General features: G+C 48.8%; 1 protein-coding gene across 1 annotated transcript; it reads right to left on the reverse strand.

Moving 5' to 3' along the window:
• Positions 1-374: 374 nt before the first annotated feature.
• Positions 375-5,302, reverse strand: TUBA1B (tubulin alpha 1b). The gene is made up of 4 exons (XM_073563443.1): positions 5,153-5,302; positions 2,647-2,869; positions 2,279-2,427; positions 375-1,548 (listed from the first exon to the last, which is right to left on the reverse strand). The coding sequence occupies exons 1-4, from the start codon at positions 5,153-5,155 to the stop codon at positions 568-570; spliced, it is 1,356 nt and encodes a 451-aa protein (XP_073419544.1). The 5' UTR covers positions 5,156-5,302; the 3' UTR covers positions 375-567.
• Between the last annotated feature and the right edge of the window lie 14,090 nt (positions 5,303-19,392).

Raw genomic sequence — 19,392 nt, forward strand, 5'->3', positions numbered from 1 at the left:
AAAAAACAAAAAAACATTAAGGGTGTGGTGTACAGTACCATTATTCCCTATTGGAAATGGAAACCGCAGTGCAGATGCTGTGGAATTGTCCACGCGGTTTTTAATCCAAAGAAAGAATTGTGTGTCAATTCTTTCTGCGGATTCCGCAGTGGTTTACCATCTCCTCCATTGTGGAGATAAACCGTAGGCAAATCCGCAGGTCTTTTGACCTGCGGATTTGGCAAAATCCGCAGCAGAATCCACAGCGTGTGCACACACCCTATAATCCAGCTTATAAGTATCGCTGTCCTTAATTTACATAGATGTCAGCAGTATAAACTCAGTGACCGATTCAATTTACATGTAATTTGCTACCAAAAATCAAGAGACACAAGGTTTCTTTGTCTTTTAATCCAGATCTGATACAGTTACATTGATGGAACAATGACATGATAGCAGATTTTATAAATAAAAACAGATTGTCACACCTGCATCTGTTAAATCAATTCACAGGTTGGGCAATACAGATTAAAAAAAAGCTTCATTCTGATGGATAAAACACATGCCTGTAAAGTAACAAGATCTGGTTTAATACTCTTCTCCTTCCTCCTCGCCCTCTCCCTCCACAGAATCGACACCAACTTCCTCATAATCCTTCTCCAGAGCAGCCATATCCTCACGGGCCTCAGAGAACTCTCCCTCCTCCATACCCTCACCTACATACCAGTGCACAAAGGCACGCTTGGCATACATTAGGTCAAACTTATGGTCCAGTCTTGCCCAGGCCTCTGCAATAGCAGTGGTGTTGCTCAGCATACACACAGCCCGCTGGACCTTGGCCAGATCCCCACCTGGAACCACAGTTGGTGGCTGATAGTTAATACCAACCTTAAAGCCAGTTGGGCACCAGTCCACAAACTGGATACTACGTTTGGTCTTGATGGTGGCAATAGCTGCATTAACATCTTTGGGCACCACATCCCCACGGTACAACAGGCAGCAAGCCATGTATTTACCATGACGTGGGTCACATTTCACCATCTGGTTGGCTGGCTCAAAGCAAGCATTGGTGATCTCAGCCACAGAAAGCTGCTCATGGTAGGCTTTCTCTGCAGAGATGACTGGGGCATAGGTGGCAAGAGGGAAGTGGATACGAGGATAGGGCACCAAGTTAGTCTGGAACTCTGTCAGATCTACATTCAGGGCTCCATCAAATCTGAGGGAAGCTGTAATAGAGGACACTATTTGACTTATAAGGCGATTCAAGTTGGTGTAAGTTGGGCGCTCAATATCTAGATTTCTACGGCAGATGTCATAGATGGCTTCATTGTCCACCATGAAAGCACAATCGGAATGCTCAAGAGTGGTATGAGTTGTAAGGATGGAGTTGTAGGGCTCAACAACAGCGGTGGACACTTGGGGAGCTGGGTAGATGGAAAACTCCAGCTTGGACTTCTTTCCATAATCAACAGAGAGACGTTCCATCAGCAGAGAGGTGAAGCCAGAACCAGTGCCACCACCGAAGCTGTGGAAAACCAGGAAGCCCTGAAGACCTGTGCACTGGTCAGCCTGTGGAAAACATGAGGCACAGCATGTTACGATCACAAACATTTTTAATGTGTCATCTGATATATAACCACAAATAACGTACTTCCAGAGTGAATACAATACAGAGCGAACAATATGACTTAATAGATCAAGTCAATGCAAGGCTAAACTCCCTCCACCAACAATAAAATGTGCAACTTCACAATAGAGGTTAGTTAGAAGTATCTCAGCATGGTCAAGAATTTACACCCACCCTCCCCCCTCTGCATACCATAGAAAGTTGGGACAGCTGCTGGACAATACATGGCTAAAGGTTTTTCTGCTAAAATAAATTACTGCCCAAGTGGCTCACAACTATGTAGCCATCCACTGCCTAGTAATTTCCAAAACGTTAAACCTTAGCTCCATCATTAAAATCAGTACATGATATAGCAGCTCACCCCTTTTCAAGTGATGTGATGGTCTCTAATACTAGAAACAACCCATTGATATATCTGAACAATTTCAGGGAACCTGAAAAAAAAAATCATGGAAATACACCTAACAACTTATGTAGGTCATTACCAACACTTAAGTGAGATTACAAGAGAAGACGTGTGTTGGGCGTACAATGATCCCGACACATGAAGTCAGTTTTCTTTAGTCCTGATAATCTTCCCTAACAAGCTTGTATAAGCCGCTCCGATCTAAGCCACTTGACGTCGAGGTTTACTGGTCAGTGTACAATTATCAGCCATATGCATGTGCTCACCAGCTTACGAATCCTGTCCAGCACCAGATCAATAATTTCCTTGCCGATAGTGTAGTGCCCACGGGCATAGTTATTGGCAGCATCTTCCTTTCCAGTAATTAGCTGTTCTGGATGGAATAGTTGACGGTAGGTTCCAGAGCGGACTTCATCTGCAAAGAAAACCATACATATTATATAGGCCAATGAGAAAGCCACAAAGGCTAACTAATTGAGGGTCCTCTCCCCTCTGTATCAGTCTGTGATTGTTAATTTGTTTACTGTAAGTGATATCTGTATTTTGTATGTAACCCCTTCCCATGTACAGCACCATGGAATCAATGGCGCTATATAAATAATAATAGAGCAAAAACACAATAATCTATCCTCACCGATAACTGTGGGCTCCAGGTCCACAAACACCGCCCTAGGGACATGCTTGCCAGCTCCAGTCTCGCTGAAGAAAGTGTTGAAGGAATCGTCCCCTCCTCCGATGGTCTTGTCACTGGGCATCTGCCCATCAGGCTGGATGCCATGTTCCAGGCAGTAGAGCTCCCAGCAGGCATTACCGATCTGCACACCGGCCTGACCAACGTGGATGGAGATGCACTCACGCTGGAAGGAAAGAAAAAAAAAAAAAATCATACGATTAGGACATCTGTTCCAAGGCAACACAATGTAGGACTTTTCTGCCATCTCTTGTCTAGTATCGGCACTGCCGCCACGTGACTATCCTAGGGATTTTCATCCTGTGGCTCCCCAGCATGCAGGGAGTTGTAGTGAGCCACAAGCTGGAGACTGATGGGCTAAGTGTTACAGACGAGGTAGAAGTCTGTCACATCGGGAAGAACTTTCCGAACACGCTCCCCTGACGCAACATGAGCAGATGGTCTTTCCTGCTGCATTTTTTTTAAAGGGTTAACGCTAATACCCGAGCTGATATGCCTACAAGTCCCTCCACCCATCAGTCAGCTGACTCCACTTCCACGTCTCCTCCGCTCTGCCCACCCCCACATTTCATCCTGACTGTGAAAGAGGAACAGAAGCCATCAAGAGAATGAGGATTATCCTGAGCCTTCTGTAGCCAGCAATGGCGGCTTACTCCTCAGTGTCAGCACCATGCAGGAGGCGCTAGGACCCCAGTGCTGCTCCCCTCTATTGCTCTCTGGTATCTACAGCTTTATAGGAGGGGGGGGATCCAAGGGGATTCCTGACCTTCTCTCATCCTTGCAGTGATCACACATAGGACCATTCCCAGACATTAGTGTGTGTGTGGAGAAGTGTGCCCCCCCCCACCACTGGAGAAGTGTGCCCCCCCAAGCCCTCACCCCTGGAGAAGTGTGCCCCCCCCAAGCCCTCACCCCTGGAGAAGTGTGCCCCCCCCAAGCCCTTACCCCTGGAGAAGTGTGCCCCACCAAGCCCTCACCCCTGGAGAAGTGTGCCCCCCCCAAGCCCTCACCCCTGGAGAAGTGTGCCCCCCCCCTGGAGAAGTGTGCCCCCCCCCAAGCCCTCACCCCTGGAGAAGTGTGCCCCCCCCCCAAGCCCTCACTCCTGGAGAAGTGTGCCCCCCCCAGCCCTCACCCCTGGAGAAGTGTGCCCCCCCTCCAAGCCCTCACCCCTGGAGAAGTGTGCCCCCCCAGCCCTCACCCCTGGAGAAGTGTACCCCCCCAAGCCCTCACCCCTGGAGAAATGTACCCCCCCCCCAAGCCCTCACCCCTGGAGAAATGTACCCCCCCCAAGCCCTCACCCCTGGAGAAGTGTGCCCCCCCCCAAGCCCTCACCCCTGGAGAAATGTACCCCCCCCCAAGCCCTCACCCCTGGAGAAGTGTGCCCCCCCCAGCCCTCACCCCTGGAGAAGTGTGCCCCCCCCCAGGAGAAGTGTGCCCCCCCCAGCCCTCACCCCTGGAGAAGTGTGCCCCCCCAAGCCCTCACCCCTGGAGAAGTGTGCCCCCCCCAAGCCCTCACCCCTGGAGAAGTGTGCCCCCCCCCTGGAGAAGTGTGCCCCCCCCCCAAGCCCTCACCCCTGGAGAAGTGTGCCCCCCCCCCAAGCCCTCACTCCTGGAGAAGTGTGCCCCCCCCAGCCCTCACCCCTGGAGAAGTGTGCCCCCCCTCCAAGCCCTCACCCCTGGAGAAGTGTGCCCCCCCTCCAAGCCCTCACCCCTGGAGAAGTGTGCCCCCCCAGCCCTCACCCCTGGAGAAGTGTACCCCCCCAAGCCCTCACCCCTCGAGAAAGGTGCCCCCCCAGCCCTCACCCCTGGAGAAATGTACCCCCCCCCAAGCCCTCACCCCTGGAGAAATGTACCCCCCCCAAGCCCTCACCCCTGGAGAAGTGTGCCCCCCCCCAAGCCCTCACCCCTGGAGAAGTGTGCCCCCCCCCCAAGCCCTCACCCCTGGAGAAGTGTGCCCCCCCCAGCCCTCACCCCTGGAGAAGTGTGCCCCCCCCCAGGAGAAGTGTGCCCCCCCCAAGCCCTCACCCCTGGAGAAGTGTGCCCCCCCCAAGCCCTCACCCCTGGAGAAGTGTGCCCCCCCCCAGGAGAAGTGTGCCCCCCCCAGCCCTCACCCCTGGAGAAGTGTGCCCCCCCCAGGAGAAGTGTGCCCCCCCCAGCCCTCACCCCTGGAGAAGTGTGCCCCCCCCAAGCCCTCACCCCTGGAGAAGTGTGCCCCCCCCAGCCCTGCACCGGAAGTGGGGCCAGCTGCGCGCCCTCTCCCCCCACAGCGCGGGGAGACCTGTCCATGGGGTTGGGGGGCACAGAGGAATCACACCGCCCCCTCTATGATACGAGATGCCGCCACCCATGACTCTCCCACCCGACATGACATCGCAGCCCGAATAGGTGCTGGCTATCAGCCACGACCCTGAGAGGGAGAAGCCTGCGGAAAAAGCTGCCGCTCACTCACCATGTTGAGAGATGAGGATTCAGAGAAGAGCAAGAATAAAAATAAAAAAATAAAATGAACGTTACTTTATCCAACAGCTACGAGTGGATGTAAGTAACAGAATGGAAAATCCGAGCCGAGCCCTCCGCTTTTATGTCACTGGGGGTGTGACGTCACCCCAGTTATGCTAATGAGATGTTGTAATCCTCTGATTGGCTGAGGCGCTGCAGAGAGATGTACGAATCTGGGAGGCGGGAGCTGCAGCAGTGGTGATGATGGTGCGCCGCAGCCTCATGTGTATGTACCCAATATGGCGGCCGCGCTCTCCTCACCCGGCAGGACTCGGGATGCTTAAGGCGGCTGCAGCAGCCGTGATAATGACGTATGCACTGATAATGTCAGGGGACCACGGGAATAAGCGCCTGTGACCTGCAGTCACGTGCTATAATCACACGGGCAGCCGCAATGCAGAGAAATGAGGGGTGGGAATAACGCCCCACTCAGGATGTGAGTCAGTCCGGCCTGGTGCACAGTCACCGCGGTTCCATCACTCTCTCAGAGCCCCGGCCATAGGCCGCCATGTGCCAGGGTGACCGAGAAGGCTGCGGATTCACTGCGGCATCTGTGGGACAGTCCCGGGAGCCGCCCAGCTCTGCTCATCCGAGCCCGCCCGGTCCTCACTGGTCCACGACGAGGTCTGCGAGCAATGGTGGTGCTGGTCCTATATACAGGCTGTCACCAGGGGGGGCTTATATACAGGCTGTCACCTGGGGGGTTATATACAGGCTGTCACCAGGGGGGGCTTATATACAGGCTGTCACCTGGGGGGTTATATACAGGCTGTCACCTGGGGGGTTATATACAGGCTGTCACCAGGGGGGCTTATATACAGGCTGTCACCAGGGGGGGCTTATATACTGGCTGTCACCAGGGGGGTTATATACAGGCTGTCACCAGGGGGGTTATATACAGGCTGTCACCAGGGGGGGCTTATATACAGGCTGTCACCAGGGGGGTTATATACAGGCTGTCACCAGGGGGGGCTTATATACAGGCTGTCACCAGGGGGGTTATATACAGGCTGTCACCAGGGGGGTTATATACAGGCTGTCACCAGGGGGGGCTTATATACAGGCTGTCACCTGGGGGGTTATATACAGGCTGTCACCTGGGGGGTTATATACAGGCTGTCACCAGGGGGGGGCTTATATACAGGCTGTCACCAGGGGGGGCTTATATACTGGCTGTCACCAGGGGGGTTATATACAGGCTGTCACCAGGGGGGGCTTATATACAGGCTGTCACCAGGGGGGTTATATACAGGCTGTCACCAGGGGGGGCTTATATACAGGCTGTCACCTGGGGGGTTATATACAGGCTGTCACCAGGGGGGCTTATATACAGGCTGTCACCAGGGGGGCTTATATACAGGCTGTCACCTGGGGGGTTATATACAGGCTGTCACCAGGGGGGGCTTATATACAGGCTGTCACCAGGGGGGGCTTATATACAGGCTGTCACCAGGGGGGTTATATACAGGCTGTCACCAGGGAGGGGGGGGTTATATACAGGCTGTCACCAGGGGGGGCTTATATACAGGCTGTCACCTGGGGGGTTATATACAGGCTGTCACCTGGGGGGTTATATACAGGCTGTCACCAGGGAGGGGGGGTTATATACAGGCTGTCTCCTGGGGGGGGGGTTATACACAGGCTGTCACCGGGGAGGGGGGTTGTATTCAGACTGTCACCTTGGGGGGCTTATATACAGGCTGTCACCGGGGAGGGGGGGTTATATACAGGCTGTCACCTTGGGGGGATTATATACAGGCTGTCATTTGAGGGGATTATATACAGGCCGTCTCCTGGGGGGGGTTATATACAGGCTGTCACCAGGGGGGGCTTATATACAGGCTGTCACCTGGGGGGTTATATACAGGCTGTCACCTGGGGGGTTATATACAGGCTGTCACCTGGGGGGTTATATACAGGCTGTCACCAGGGAGGGGGGGTTATATACAGGCTGTCACCAGGGGGGGCTTATATACAGGCTGTCACCTGGGGGGTTATATACAGGCTGTCACCAGGGAGGGGGGGTTATATACAGGCTGTCACCAGGGGGGGCTTATATACAGGCTGTCACCTGGGGGGTTATATACAGGCTGTCACATGGGGGGTTATATACAGGCTGTCTCCTGGGGGGGGTTATACACAGGCTGTCACCGGGGAGGGGGGTTGTATTCAGACTGTCACCTTGGGGGGCTTATATACAGGCTGTCACCGGGGAGGGGGGGTTATATACAGGCTGTCACCTTGGGGGGATTATATACAGGCTGTCATTTGAGGGGATTATATGCAGGCCATCTCCTGGGGGGGTTATATACAGGCTGTCACCAGGGGGGTTATATACAGGCTGTCACTGGGGAGGGGGGTTGTATTCAGGCTGTCACCTTGGGGGGATTATATACAGGCTGTCATTTGAGGGGATTATATACAGGCCGTCTCCTGGGGGGGGGTTATATACAGGCTGTCACCAGGGGGGTTATATACAGGCTGTCATTTGAGGGGATTATATAAAGCTGTCTCCTGGGGGGGTTATATACAGGCTGTCACCCGGGGGGCTTATATACAGGCTGTCACCGGGGAGGGGGGTTATATTCAGGCTGTCACCTTGGGGGGATTATATACAGGCTCTCATTTGAGGGGATTATATACAGGCCGTCTCCTGGGGGGGTTATATACAGGCTGCCACCCGGGGGGGTTATATACAGGCTGTCACCTGGGGGGGTTTATATACAGGCTGTCACCGGGGGGGGTTATATACAGGCTGTCACCGGGGGGGGGGGGGGGGTTATGTACAGGCTGTCACCGGGGGATTATATACAGGCTGTCACATGGGGGGGGGTTTGTACAGGGTGTCACCTGGGGGGGTTTATATACAGGCTGTCACCTGGGGGGGGTTTATATACAGGCTGTCGCCTGGGGGGGTTTATATACAGACTGTCACCCGGGGGGGTTATATACAGGCTGTCACCTGGGGGGGGTTTCTATACAGGCTGTCACCTGGGGGGGTTATATACAGGCTGTCACCGGGGGGGTTATATACAGGCTGTCACCTGGGGGGGGATTATATACAGGCTGTCATTTGAGGGGATTATATACAGGCTGTCACCTGGGGGGGTGTTATATACAGGCTGTCACCCGGGGGGGGCTATATACAGGCTGTCAACCGGGGGGGTGTTATATACAGGCTGTCACCCGGGGAGGCTATATACAGGCTGTCTCCCGGGGGGGGGCTATATACAGTCTGTCTACTGGGGGGGCTATATACAGGCTGTCACCCGGGGGGCATTATATACAGGTTGTCACCCGGGGGGATTATATACAGGCTGTCACCCGGGGGATTATATGCAGGGGTCCCCTACCTGTGGCTCTCGGGCCCATGATATGTGGCATACACAACCTCCCCCATATACCGCATGAGCCCCACACAGCCTCCCTATATATACTGGATGAGTCCCACACAGCCTCCCTATATATAAAGTACTGCATGAGTCCCACACAGCCTCCCTATGTACACTGCATGAGTCCCACACAGCCTCCCTATGTACACTGCATGAGTCCCACACAGCCTCCCTATGTACACTGCATGAGTCCCACACAGCCTCCCTATGTACACTGCATGAGTCCCACACAGCCTCCCTATGTACACTGCATGAGCCCCACACAGCCTCCCTCTCCCTATATACATTGAATGAGCCCCACACAGCCTCACCATGTGCAGGATATCGCCCCCACAGCCTCACCATGTACCACATGTTGCCCTCATATGCACCATGTCACTCCCCCTATGTGCAGCACCATGTCCCCCGTGCAGCACTATGTCACCCTCCCTGTGTGCAGTACCATGTCACCCCCCCATAGCATCCACATGCCCACCCAAACAGCCCATACACAAGAAGAAAAAAAAAAAACAGCACATACTCACCTTTTTCCTTTTCCCTGGCGCTCTGCTTCTCTCCCTGCTCTCCGGTGTACTCAGCTGATGCGATGATATGACATCATCGTGTCAGCTGTTTCACATGCTGATTGGTGGAGGAAGTGGCCGGAGGCCCCTCCTCCACCAAAGGAGTCAGCGGTGCAGCGCAGAGCTGCAGCACACATGAAAAAAGCAAGTGGGAGGGCACGGTGCAGCCCACGGACCTCTGATTTCTAGCCCCACAGCTGTCTCGGTCTGCGGGCCGCACTGAGACAGCCAGAGGGCCGGATATGGACCGCGGGCCGCACTTTGCCCAGGTGTGCTGTAGGTGATCATTAGTGATGAGCGAACCTGTGGATATTAGGGTTTGCCGAATATAGAGTAAAACATTCGGTTCTGGTCTGAAGTTGACCCCAAAACCACTAGTGGCAACCCGAACTTTGGTGCTTTAAAATGGTTGTAAAATGGTCATAGTCAGGGATAGTGAGGTACAAAAGGAAGCTAAATGGGTGGTAAGAACAACTGCCCTTCAAACAAATGTGGATAGGGAAATGACTTAGGCTGAGTGCAGACGGACTTTTTAGCCCTGCGGATTTTTCCGCGCAGAATGGAAGAAATCCACAGGTCAAATGACCTGCATTTTTCCTTCGGATTTCTTCCATTTTTCCTGCGGTTTTATTGCGGTTTTTGTGCGGTTTTCCATTGCGGTTTTCCCCCTGCGGATTTGGTGACAGGGGAGATGGAAAACCACACAAAAGAAGTAACATGCTGCGGATTTTGTACCGCAGGAAAACCGCGTGGAAAAATCCACAGCATCTGCACAGCAGGTTTTTTTTTCATTGATTTTAAGGCTACTGTACATCACAATGCGGATATGCAACGTTTCTGCGCGGTAAAATCCGCTGCGGATCCGCTGCAAATCTGCATCGTGTGCACACAGCCTTAAAGGGGTTCTGTCGCCATAGCAATCATGGTACAATAGGAAGTATATTAATAACATACAAATTTTAACAGTGCCCTCACAGAGACTGAGGCTTTCTACTGCCAGTCCAGTTAAAAATTTCACCCACAGAGCATGGGGCAGAGTACCCCTACATTAACAGCTTACAAATTTTACCCACAGGGCATCTTTCCACATTTTCCTGAGAAAGCGGATTAAAAACTGCGCACATACAAAACCTAATACTGTCCTTCACTACAGCTGAGTCCTGTCCCTACACTAAGCAGAGCAGAAACAAAAAATAAGAATCTTGAACCAGGAGGAACAGTTTCAAGAGGAGGAGGGGGTGGACGTGGCGGTATAGGTGGAAGAGGCAGGGCAGCACGGTGGCTCACAGTGGTTACCACTGCAGCTTTGTTCAGGTCCTGGGCTCACATCCAACTAAGGACAATGACTGCAAGGAGTTTGTATGATCTCCCCTTGTTTCCGTCGGTTTTCTCCGGGTACTCCGGTTTCCTCCCACATTTCAAAGACTTACTGATAGGGAAATTAGATTGTGAGCCCCAATGGGGACAGTGCAGATAATGTCTGTAAAACACTGTAGAATTAATGGCACTGCTATATAAGTGAGTAAAATAAAAAAAAATAAAGATTCAAGGGAGAATTTTCATTTTTTTTATTTATTTTTTTGTCTTGTTCTATGGAATGAACACAAAGCAACCTACAATTTACAAAACAAAACTAGCTGTCTTGAACTATGAGATGTAGGTCCAAGTGGAGGAAGAGATGGACATGACAGTATGGGTGGAAGAGGCACGGGAGGAGTAATCCAACTTTTTTGTAGTTTTTTTTTATGATTTTTTCCTGTGTGATGCAAGTCACTATAGTAATACTAAGTCCCAAAAATGGAGAGAAAGACTACTATAACAGATAGTAATGTAATACTACTTATTGGATAAGTAAAGAGAGGTCAAACGATCCGAGGTCAGGTCGAGGAAATGGCACAGAAAAACAAGGGGTAGTCAGAGACTAAATACAATTCACGAGCCGGGGTCAGGAAAGCCAGTTAGGCAATATAGTTTACAGGGAACAGGCAAAAGAGAAGTCAGGTCACAAGCAAATAGTCTAAGTCAAGGAAGGGAATCAAGTCAGGCTGGGTCAGGCACAGAGCGATCAGAGTTACACAGGCAACAGCAAGTGTACGATTGACACAGAGTGAAGGAGCTAGCACGTTTAAGTAGAAGACTACTCGAGGTAAGTGAGCACGGAGGATGCAGCACAACCCCTACACAAAAGTAACATCAGACAGGAACAGAGTGGGGATCGTGACAGTACCCCTTCTTGAAGGGGGGGGGACAAGCAGACCTCCAGGTTTCCCAGGAAACCTACGATGAATGGCCTGGACCAACCGATCAGCCCTTACAGAATGAGCTGGAACCCGGGACCTTTCCTAAGGTCCATACCCCTTCCAATGTACCAGATATTGAAGGGCATTTTGGACCATTCGGGAATCAATGATCCTTTGTACCTCATATTCCAAGTTTCCCTCAATAGACACTGGAGGAGGCGGGGGCGAGGAAGACTGAACAGGGGGAATAAACTTCAACAATGACTTGTGGAACACATTAGGAATACGGAAAGACTGAGGGAGCTTTAACCAGAAGGCAACTGGATTGACAACCTCCAGAATTTCATACAAAATGAATCTAGGACCCAACTTCAGCAAGGGCAAATTCAATCTAATATTCTTAGAGGATAGCCATACCTTATCTCCCACTTTGAAGGGGACCCCTGACAAGCGCCTCCTATCGGCCTTCTGCCAATGTTGAGCCACCCCAATGTTCTTTTTAACCCTCCTCCAGACATCCCCCAGCTCTTGAATGGTGACATACACCCCAGGACATCCAGAACTTATCCTGGAGAACTCACCAATTTGAGGATGAAACCCATAATTACAGGAAACCGGCGAGGTCCCTGTGGACTGATTAACCCCTTCCTGACATGAGACGTACTATCCCGTCCATGGGACCCGGGCCCCTATGCCCATGGACGGGATAGTACGTCTACCGCGATCAGCGGCGCCCACGTGGTGAGCGCCCCTGATCGTGGCCGGGTGTCAGCTGATTATCACAGCTGACACCCGGCACAATGTGTCAGGGGCGGTCACGGACCGCCCCCGACACGTTAACCCCTTGCACACCGCGATCAAACATGATCGCGGTGTACCGGGGGTTATAGGGAAGCATCGGCAGGGAGAGGGCTCCCTCCTTGCTTCCCTGAGCCCCCCACGGCAGCGCAATGTGCAGCGCTGCTGCCGGGGGCTCCTTTCCTGCAGGCCCCCGAATCCAAGATGGCGACGGGGGCCTGCAGGAAGCTGGCTTCCTCAGTGCCTGCAAAGCGCAGGCATGAGGAAGCCTTCTGCAGTGCCTGTGAATGACCGCTGATCTGTCACAGTGATCTGTGATGTGACAGATCAGCGATCTGTCACAGGACAGTGATGTCCCACCTGGGACTATTTAATAAAGTAAAAAAAAAAATAAAAAAAAGTGTTAAAATAAATAAAAAAAAATCGCCAAATAAATTAGAAAAAAAAAAATATTCCCCCAAATAAATCCATTTTTTAGAAATAAAACAAAACAAAACAATAAAAGTACACATATTAGGTATCGTCGCGTCCGTAATGACCCGCCCTATAAAACTGTCCCATTAGTTAACCCCTTTAGCGAACCCCTTAAAAAATAAAAATAAAAAACGAAGCAAAAAATAATGATTTATTATCATACCGCCAAACAAAAAGTGTAATAACGCGCGATCAAAAAGACACATAAATATTCATGGTACCGCTGAAAACGTCATCTTGTCCCGCAAAAAACGAGCCGCCACACAGCATCATCCGCAAAATAAATATAAAAGTTATAGCTCGCAGAATAAAGTGATGCAAAAATAATTATTTTTTATATAAAATAGTTTGCATTGCATAAATGCGCCAAAACATAAAAAACGACCTAAATGAGGTATCGCTGTAACCGTACTGACCCGAAGAATAAAACCGCTTTATCAATTTGATCGCACGCGGAACGGTGTAAATGCACCCCCGCCAAAAGAAATTCATGAAACGCTGGTTTTTGTTCATTCTGCGTCCCAAAAATCGGAATAAAAAGCGATCACAAAATGTCACGTGCCCGAAAATGGTACCAATAAAAACGTCAACTCGTCTCGCAAAAAAAGACCTCACATGACTCGGTGGGTCAAAATAGCTCTCAATATGTGGTGATGCAAAAACTATTTTTACAATAAAAAGCGTCTTTTAGCGTGTGACAGCCGCCAAACATAAAAACCGCCATAAATAGTAAATCAAACCCCCCGTTATCACCCCCTTAGTTAGGAAAAAATAATAAAATAAAAAAAATGTATTTATTTCCATTTTTCCATTAGGGTTAGGGCTAGGGTTAGGGTAGGGTTAGCGCTAGGGTTAGGGCTCGGGCTAGGGTTAGGGTTAGGGCTGAGATTAGGGTTAGGGGTGTGTTGGGGTTCGGGTTGGAGTTAGAATTGGGGGTTTCCACTGTTTGGGCACATCAGGGGCTCTCCAAATGCAACATGGCGTCTGATCTCAATTCCAGCCAATTCTGAGTTGAAAAAGTCAAATGGTGCTCCTTCCCTTCCAAGCTCTGCCATGCGCCCAAACAGTGTTTTACCCCCACATGTAGGGTATCAGCCTACTCAGGTCAAATTGCAAAGCAATTTTTAGGGTCCAATTTCTCCTGTTACCCTTAGGAAAATAAAAAATTGGGGGCAAAAATTTTTTTATTTTCACGCCTGAGCGTTATAAACTTCTGTGAAGCACTTGGGGGTTCAAAGTGCTCACCACACATCTAGATAAGTTCCGTGGGGGACCTAGTGTCGAAAATGGGGTCACTTGTGGGGAGTTTCAATAGTTTAGGTACATCAGGGGCTCTCCAAACGCACATGACACCCGCAGACCATTCCATCAAAGTCTGCATTCCAAAATGTCACTGCTTCCCTTCCGAGCCCCGACGTGTGTCCATACAGTAGTTTTCTCCCACATATGGGGTGTCAGCGTACTCATGACAAATTGGACAACAACTTTTGGGGTCCAATTTCTCCTGTTACCCTTGGGAAAATAAAAAAAATTGGGGACTAATTGATCATGTTTGTGGAAAAAATACGATTTTTTTATTTTCATGCCCGGGCATTATAAACTTCTGTGAAGCCCTTGGGGGTTCAAAGTGCTCACCACAAATCTAGATAAGTTCCTTAGGGGGTCTCGTTTCCAAAATGGGGTCATTTGTGGGGGTTTCCACTGTTTAGGTACATTAGGGGCTCTCCAAATGCAACATGACACCCGCAGTCCATTCCATCAAAGTCTGCATTCCAAAACGTCACTACTTCCCTTCCGAGCCCTGACGTGTGTCCATACAGTAGTTTTCTCCCACATATGGGGTGTCAGCGTACTCATGACAAATTGGACAACAACTTTTGGGGTCCAATTTCTCCTGTTACCCTTGGGAAAATGAAAAAATTGGGGACTAATTGATCATGTTTGTGGAAAAAATACGATTTTTTTATTTTCATGCCGGGGCATTATAAACTTTTGTGAAGCCCTTGGGGGTTCAAAGTGCTCACTACACATCTAGATAAGTTCCTTAGGGGGTCTCGTTTCCAAAATGGGGTCATTTGTGCGGGGTTTCCACTGTTTAGGTACATTAGGGGCTCTCCAAAGGCAACATGACACCCGCAGACCATTCCATCAAAGTCTGCATTCCAAAACGTCACTACTTCCCTTCCGAGCCCCGACGTGTGCCCATACAGTAGTTTTCTCCCACATATGGGGTATAAGCATACTCAGGACAAATTGGACAACAACTTTTGGGGTCCAATTTCTCCTGGTACCCTTGGGAAAATAAAAAAATGGTGACTAAAATATCATGTTTGTGGAAAAAATAAGAATTTTTTATTTTCACGCCCGGGCGTTATAAACTTCTGTGAAGCACTGGGGGGTTCAAAGTGCTCACCCCACATCTAGATAAGTTCCTTGGGGGGTCTAGTTTACAAAATGGTGTCATTTGTGGGGGGTTTCCACTGTTTAGGTACATCAGGGGTTTCCCAATCGCGACATGGTGTCCGATCTCAATTCCAGCCAAAAACGTCAAATGGCGCTGCTTCCATTCCGAGCTCTGCCATGCGCCCAAATAGTGGTTTACCCCCACATGTGGGGTATCAGTGTACTCAGGACAAATTGCACAATAACTTTTAGGGTACGGTTACCCTTGGAAAAATAAGAATTGAGGGTGAAAAGATCATTTTCGTGGAAAAAATATGATTTTTTAATTGTACAGCTTTATGTTATAAACTTCTGCGAAGCCCTTGGGGGTTCAAAGTTCTCACCACACATCTAGATAAGTTCCTTAGGGGGTCTAGTTTCCAAAATGGTGTCATTTGTGGGGGGGTTTCCACTGTTTTGGTACATCAGGGGTTTTCCAATCGCGACATGGTGTCCGATCTCAATTCCAGCCAAAAACGTCAAATGGCGCGCTTCCCTTCCGAGCTCTGCCATGCGCCCAAATAGTGGTTTACCCCCCCACATGTGGGGTATCAGCGTACTCAGGACAAATTGCACAATAACTTTTAGGGTCCTGTTACCCTTGGGAAAATAAAAATTGGGGTGAAAAGATCATTTTTGTGGAAAAAATATGATTTTTTAATTGTACCGCTGTACGTTATAAACTTCTGTAAAGCCCTTGTGGGTTCAAAGTTCTCACCACATATCTAGATAAGTTCCTTGGGGGGTCTAGTTTCCAAAATGGGGTCACTTGTAGGGGGTTTCCACTGTTTAGGTACATCAGGGACTCTCCAAACGTGACATGGCGTCCGATCTGAATTCCAGCCAATTTTGCATTGAATAAGTCAAATGGCGCTCCTTCCATTCTGAGCTCTGCCATGTGCCGAAACAGTCGTTCCCCCCCACATATCAGGTATCAGCGTACTCAGGACAAATTGCACAATAACTTTTGCAGTCCAATTTCTCCTGTTACCCTTGATAAAATAAAAAAAATTGAACCTGAAATATTTTTTTTGTGAAAAAAAGTTAGATGTTCATTTTTTTTTAAATATTCAAAAAAATTCCTGTGACGCACCTAAAGGGTTAATAAACTTCTTGAATGTGGTTTTGAGCACCTTAAGGGGTACAGTTTTTAGAATGGTGTCACTTTTGGGTATTTTCTATCATATAGACCCCTCAAAGTGACCTCAAATGTGATGTGGTCCTAAAAATAAAATGGTGTTGTAAAAATGAGAAATCGCTGGTCAACTTTTAACCCTTATAACTTCCTAAGAAAAAAAAATTTTGGTTCCAAAATTGTGCTGATGTAAAGTAAACATGTGGGAAATGTTAGTTATCAAGTTTTTTGTGTGCTGTATCTCTGTGATTTAAGGGCATAAAAATTCAAAGTTGGAAAATTGCGAAATTTTCAAAATTTTCGCCAAATTTCCGTTTTTCTCACAAATAAACGCAAGTTATTTGAATGAAATTTTACCACTAACATGAAGTACAATATGTCACGAGAAAACAATGTCAGAATCACCGGGATCCATGGAAGCGTTCCAGAGTTATGACCTCATAAAGGTACAGTGGTCAGAATTGTAAAAATTGGCCCGGTCATGAACGTGCAAACCACCCTTGGGGGTGAAGGGGTTAAGGCTAGGTTCACATTAGCATTTGAGTCCGCAGCGTATCATCCGCAGATGCATGCAAAACGCATGTTTACGCAGCGTTTTTATTGCGCATCATCTTACGCATCACGGCAAGAAACGCTGCGTGTACATGCGTTTGTGTTTTTGCATGCATTTGTGTTTATGTGCATGCGTTTGACATGACATCAGACAAAAATGGGCGTGTCTCATTGGATTTCTATATGTATTTTGAATAATGCATGCGTATCGAACGCATGTGTACACATGCACTCCCATAGACAGTAATTCATTTTTAACGCACTCATGCGCATGCCTACGCATATTTGATGGATTTTCAAAAATGCAACATGTTGCATTTGCCGGACACCACCGCACACAGTGAAACGACGCATGTGTATGCATCCGCAAGTGAACGCATGCAAATGCATGTCCTTACGTACACCATGTTAAATATATGTACACATGACGCATGCGGATCTATGTGGATCAAACGCTGCGCACACAGACGCAAATGTGAAACCAGCCTAACCCGACTGTTAAAGGCAATCTCAGCCAGAGGAAGAAATGATGACCAATTCTCCTGCTGATCGGCGACAAACCTGATTTGTCCTCTCTGTCTGACCGTTAGTTTCAGGGTGATAAGCAGAGGAGAAGGACATATCAATCCCCAATCTTTTGCAGAAAGCCCTCCAAAATCTAGAGACAAATTGTACACCCCTATCAGATACAGTATTTAGAGGACTCCCATGTAAACGTACCACATGAATAATGAACAGTTTGAAGAGAGTTTCTGCATTGGATAATCCAGATAATGTGACGAAGTGAGCTTGTTTGCTGAAGCCGTCGACTACCACCCAAATAGCAGTCATTCCCCCAGACAACGGTAAATCTGAAATGAAATCCGTGGACAAATGAGTCCATGGTCTTTCCGGAATTGGCAAAGGAGCCAATATCCTTATGCATAGTGGACCACCAAAAGAGTCTAGAAACTGGCTTTTGGGTGGCAGTGACCCCAGGTTGACCACTCAACACAGAATCATGGAATTCTTGCACAAAGCATAATCTGAGATACACAGGGACAAACAGCTTGCATTCAGGGGTATTGGCAGGAGCCAAGGACTGAGCAGCACAGATTTCAGCTTCCTGCTCAGAGGAAACCATGGCCACAACAATACCCTGAGGAAGAAGGTTCTGGAGGAGACACAGAATCAAGACAACGAGACAGGGCATCCACCCTCACGTTCTTAGACCCTGGTCTGAACATAATAGAAAAATTAAATCGTGAAAAAAATAAAGACCATCAGGCCTGTCTAGGTGTCAACCAACCGCTTGGCAGATTCAATATAAGCTAGATTTTTGTGATCTGTCACCACGGTGACTGGATGAACGGCTCCCTCCAAAAAGTGCATCCACTCTTCAAAAGCCAACTTCACAGCAAGTGTGGTGCAGCTGAGGGTCCAGTCGCCACAGAGGTACTGCACCTCAGCCAGAGATGTGGTACTCCACTCACGGATAAGGAGGGGGGACTACCCAGGATCCACACACTAGCACCCAACACTAGACCTCTTTAGGCCAGGGAGGAACTAGGTAGAGGGTGTGGGTGGAGGAAGTAGATAAGGGTAGGACAGCTGGAGAGAAAGCTGACAGTTGGGAGTGGAATCATAGAATCATAGAATCATAGAATCATAGAATCGTAGAGTTGGAAGGGACCTCCTGGGCCATCTGGTCCAACCCCCTGCTCAAAGCAGGATTCGCTAAATCATCCCAGTCAGATGTCTGTCCAGCCTCTGTTTGAAGACTTCCATTGAAGGAGAACTCACCACTTCTCGTGGCAGCCTGTTCCACTCATTGATCACTCTAACTGTCAAAAAGTTTTTTCTAATATCTAATCTGTGTCTCCTCCCATTCAGTTTCATCCCATTGCTTCTAGTCTTTCCTTGTGCAAATGAGAATAAAGTTGATCCTTCTACAATGTGACAGCCCTTTAGATATTTGTAGACAGCTATTAAGTCTCCTCTCAGTCTTCTCTTTTGCAAACTAAACATTCCCAAATCCTGCAACCTTTCCTCATAAGACAGGGTTTGCAGACCGGTCACCATTCTGGTCGCTCTTTTCTGAACTTGCTCCAGTTTGTTGATGTCTTTTTTAAAATGTGGTGCCCAAAACTGGACACAATATTCCAGATGAGGTCTGACCAAAGAGGAGTAGAGGGAAATAATGACTTCACGTGATCTAGACTGTATGCTTCTGTTAATACATCCTAGAATTGCATTTGCCTTTTTTGCTGCTGCATCACACTGTTGACTCATATTCAGTCTGTGATCTATTAGTATACCCAAGTCTTTTTCACATGTGCTGTCACTTAGCCCTATTCCTCCCATTCTATATATGCTTTTTCCATTTTTATTGCCCAGATGTAGTACTTTGCATTTCTCCCTGTTAAAAACCATTCTGTTAGTTGCTGCCCACTTCTCCAGTTTATTTAAATCTTTTTGAATCCTCTCTCTCTCTTTTCTAGTATTAGCTATCCCTCCTAGCTTTGTGTCATCAGCAAATTTAATCAGTTTACCCTCAATTCCTTCATCTAAATCGTTGATAAAGATGTTGAACAATACAGGGCCCAGGACAGAGC

Source organism: Dendrobates tinctorius, unplaced genomic scaffold (genome assembly GCF_039654945.1).
Source record: "Dendrobates tinctorius isolate UK_male_01 unplaced genomic scaffold, ASM3965494v1 ptg000388l, whole genome shotgun sequence".
Lineage (NCBI taxonomy): Eukaryota > Metazoa > Chordata > Amphibia > Anura > Dendrobatidae > Dendrobates > Dendrobates tinctorius.

What these genes read in the sequence shown, in the direction of transcription:
- TUBA1B (XM_073563443.1), bottom strand. An exon ending in CCTGGAGCCCACAGTTATCG is followed by an intron (nt 2,428 to 2,646) that starts GTGAGGATAGAT and finishes TTTTCTTTGCAG; the next exon opens with ATGAAGTCCGCTCTGGAACC. An exon ending in TGGACAGGATTCGTAAGCTG is followed by an intron (nt 1,549 to 2,278) that starts GTGAGCACATGC and finishes TGTTTTCCACAG; the next exon opens with GCTGACCAGTGCACAGGTCT.